General features: G+C 48.8%; 1 protein-coding gene across 2 annotated transcripts in view; it reads left to right on the top strand.

Moving 5' to 3' along the window:
- rap1gap2b (RAP1 GTPase activating protein 2b) overlaps nt 1-1622 on the top strand; it is a 57654-nt gene that overhangs the window by 42370 nt on the left and 13662 nt on the right. For both annotated transcript variants that reach the window (XM_013915195.1, XM_005750253.1), the window contains exons 3-4: nt 422-506; nt 1560-1595. In XM_013915195.1, coding sequence (XP_013770649.1) covers nt 422-506; nt 1560-1595 — 121 coding nt within the window. The remainder of the gene's footprint in view (nt 1-421; nt 507-1559; nt 1596-1622) is intronic.

Below are 1622 nucleotides of genomic sequence, written 5' to 3'. Positions count from 1 at the left end.
ACAGGTGAGGCTGCTGGACACCAAACAGGAGCATCAGTGACTTTTAACTATAAGTAATAAATATAAATAACGAAGTCCTGAGGTCATTCCAGGTGATTTAAGCCCACCCACACTGTGACCCGTGTGACCAGTGATCACATGGTGACCTGCTCCCACTGATGGCTTAAGACTTTTAGAGCTGAAGAAGCCTTTTGGGTGAGAGCAAAGGAGTTACCGCTCAGCCTTCTGCCGCCGCGATGAAGCTTGAAGGTTTTCCTAACAGCGAACACATTTCTCACCTTTCCTCTCACCTGTTGGGTGGTGTGGCTGCTGGACCAATCACAGCTCCGTTTGTCTTGAATAGAAACTTTATTGTGACGCTGGCGTGCTCTGACGACGGCGCCGCCGGGTCGGCTCACTCGTGCTTCTTCCTGTGTTTCAGCAAACAGGAGCTCCTCGCCATCTCCAATGTTCCTGTGGCTGACGCCCCCCCCTCTCCGCCCCGCACCGCACCCCCCACCATGAAGGTAACAAGCCATTTATTTTCATCTGCACATTTCATGAACTTTGCTTTCACATCGCTTTCAGTTTTAATGAGCTGCAGGAATCAGAAACATTGTTTTTGTTTATTTATGTTTTTAACAACTTTTGTTCAGACGGAGTCACCGTCTCACCACGACAGCAGGTCCTTGTAATGTTGCCTCTGTGCACCACCACAGTGAAGAGAAGCGGAGAAGGCAGAGCAGGCAGGGTGGAGTGGGTGGAGATGAGCAGCGAAAGGTCTAAAGATGGCAGTGAGAGCTGCTGTGCTGGAGGGTTGGCCTCACTTTAATCACAGAAAAGCTGCTGACCTGAGATCAGCTCTTTTCTTTATGGTGAGAAACTCCTGAGAAGCTTCTCAGCCTCCATCTGCGCTGTGACGCTCCGTGTGACGGAGCAGAGGCTACAGCCCGCTTCACCCAGGAACACCAGCCCTCTGCAGCCGTACAGGCTCGACAGACAGATGATGGGATCTTTTCTCCTCATCAGTCTGCTCCAGCTTCATCCTGGTTTCATCTTTCAGACCTGTGCAGATGTTCCTGAGTGTAACCAGAGGTTTGCACCTTCTGTCTGACCTGAGTCTTCCTGACCTGGTCAGACGGGTGAAGCTGTTTTCCATCAGCATGGATCTGACACATCTGTGGGAGTGTTACACACAGCCCTCAGGAAGAGTGCTGACAGATAAGAGCTAATCTCTTTACCCTCTTTGGAGGTCATATGAGGAATTTCAGTGAACAGCAACAAGTTCAGCACTCTGATGATGTTTTACCTGCCTGCCTTCAACCGTCAATGCAACACTTTAATTAAATGCTTCAAATTAAAGCTGAAGGCCAGTCACACCTGGATGGATCCACTGTGGGGTGCACAGAGCCAATATTTCCACAAACTTATGAACTGTTAGGTCATTCAGGCCACATGGAGCTGAACAGGAACCTCAGCAGGTTCAAACAAACCAGAAAAATCCTCAGAAATGAACTTTTAAGTGTAAATGATCCAACAGACACAAATAAACAGCTTTGACCCCGTTTGTGTTTCTGCAGTCGGCTCATTTCTTTGACATGATGGACAAGATGGAGGTAAGAGTGTGTGTGTGTGTGTGTGTG

Source organism: Pundamilia nyererei, unplaced genomic scaffold (assembly GCF_000239375.1).
Source record: "Pundamilia nyererei isolate P.nyererei 1_Seehausen unplaced genomic scaffold, PunNye1.0 scaffold00266, whole genome shotgun sequence".
NCBI lineage: Eukaryota > Metazoa > Chordata > Actinopteri > Cichliformes > Cichlidae > Pundamilia > Pundamilia nyererei.
Note: the sequence above shows the minus strand (reverse complement) of the source record. Positions and strands in the feature narration are given on the sequence as shown.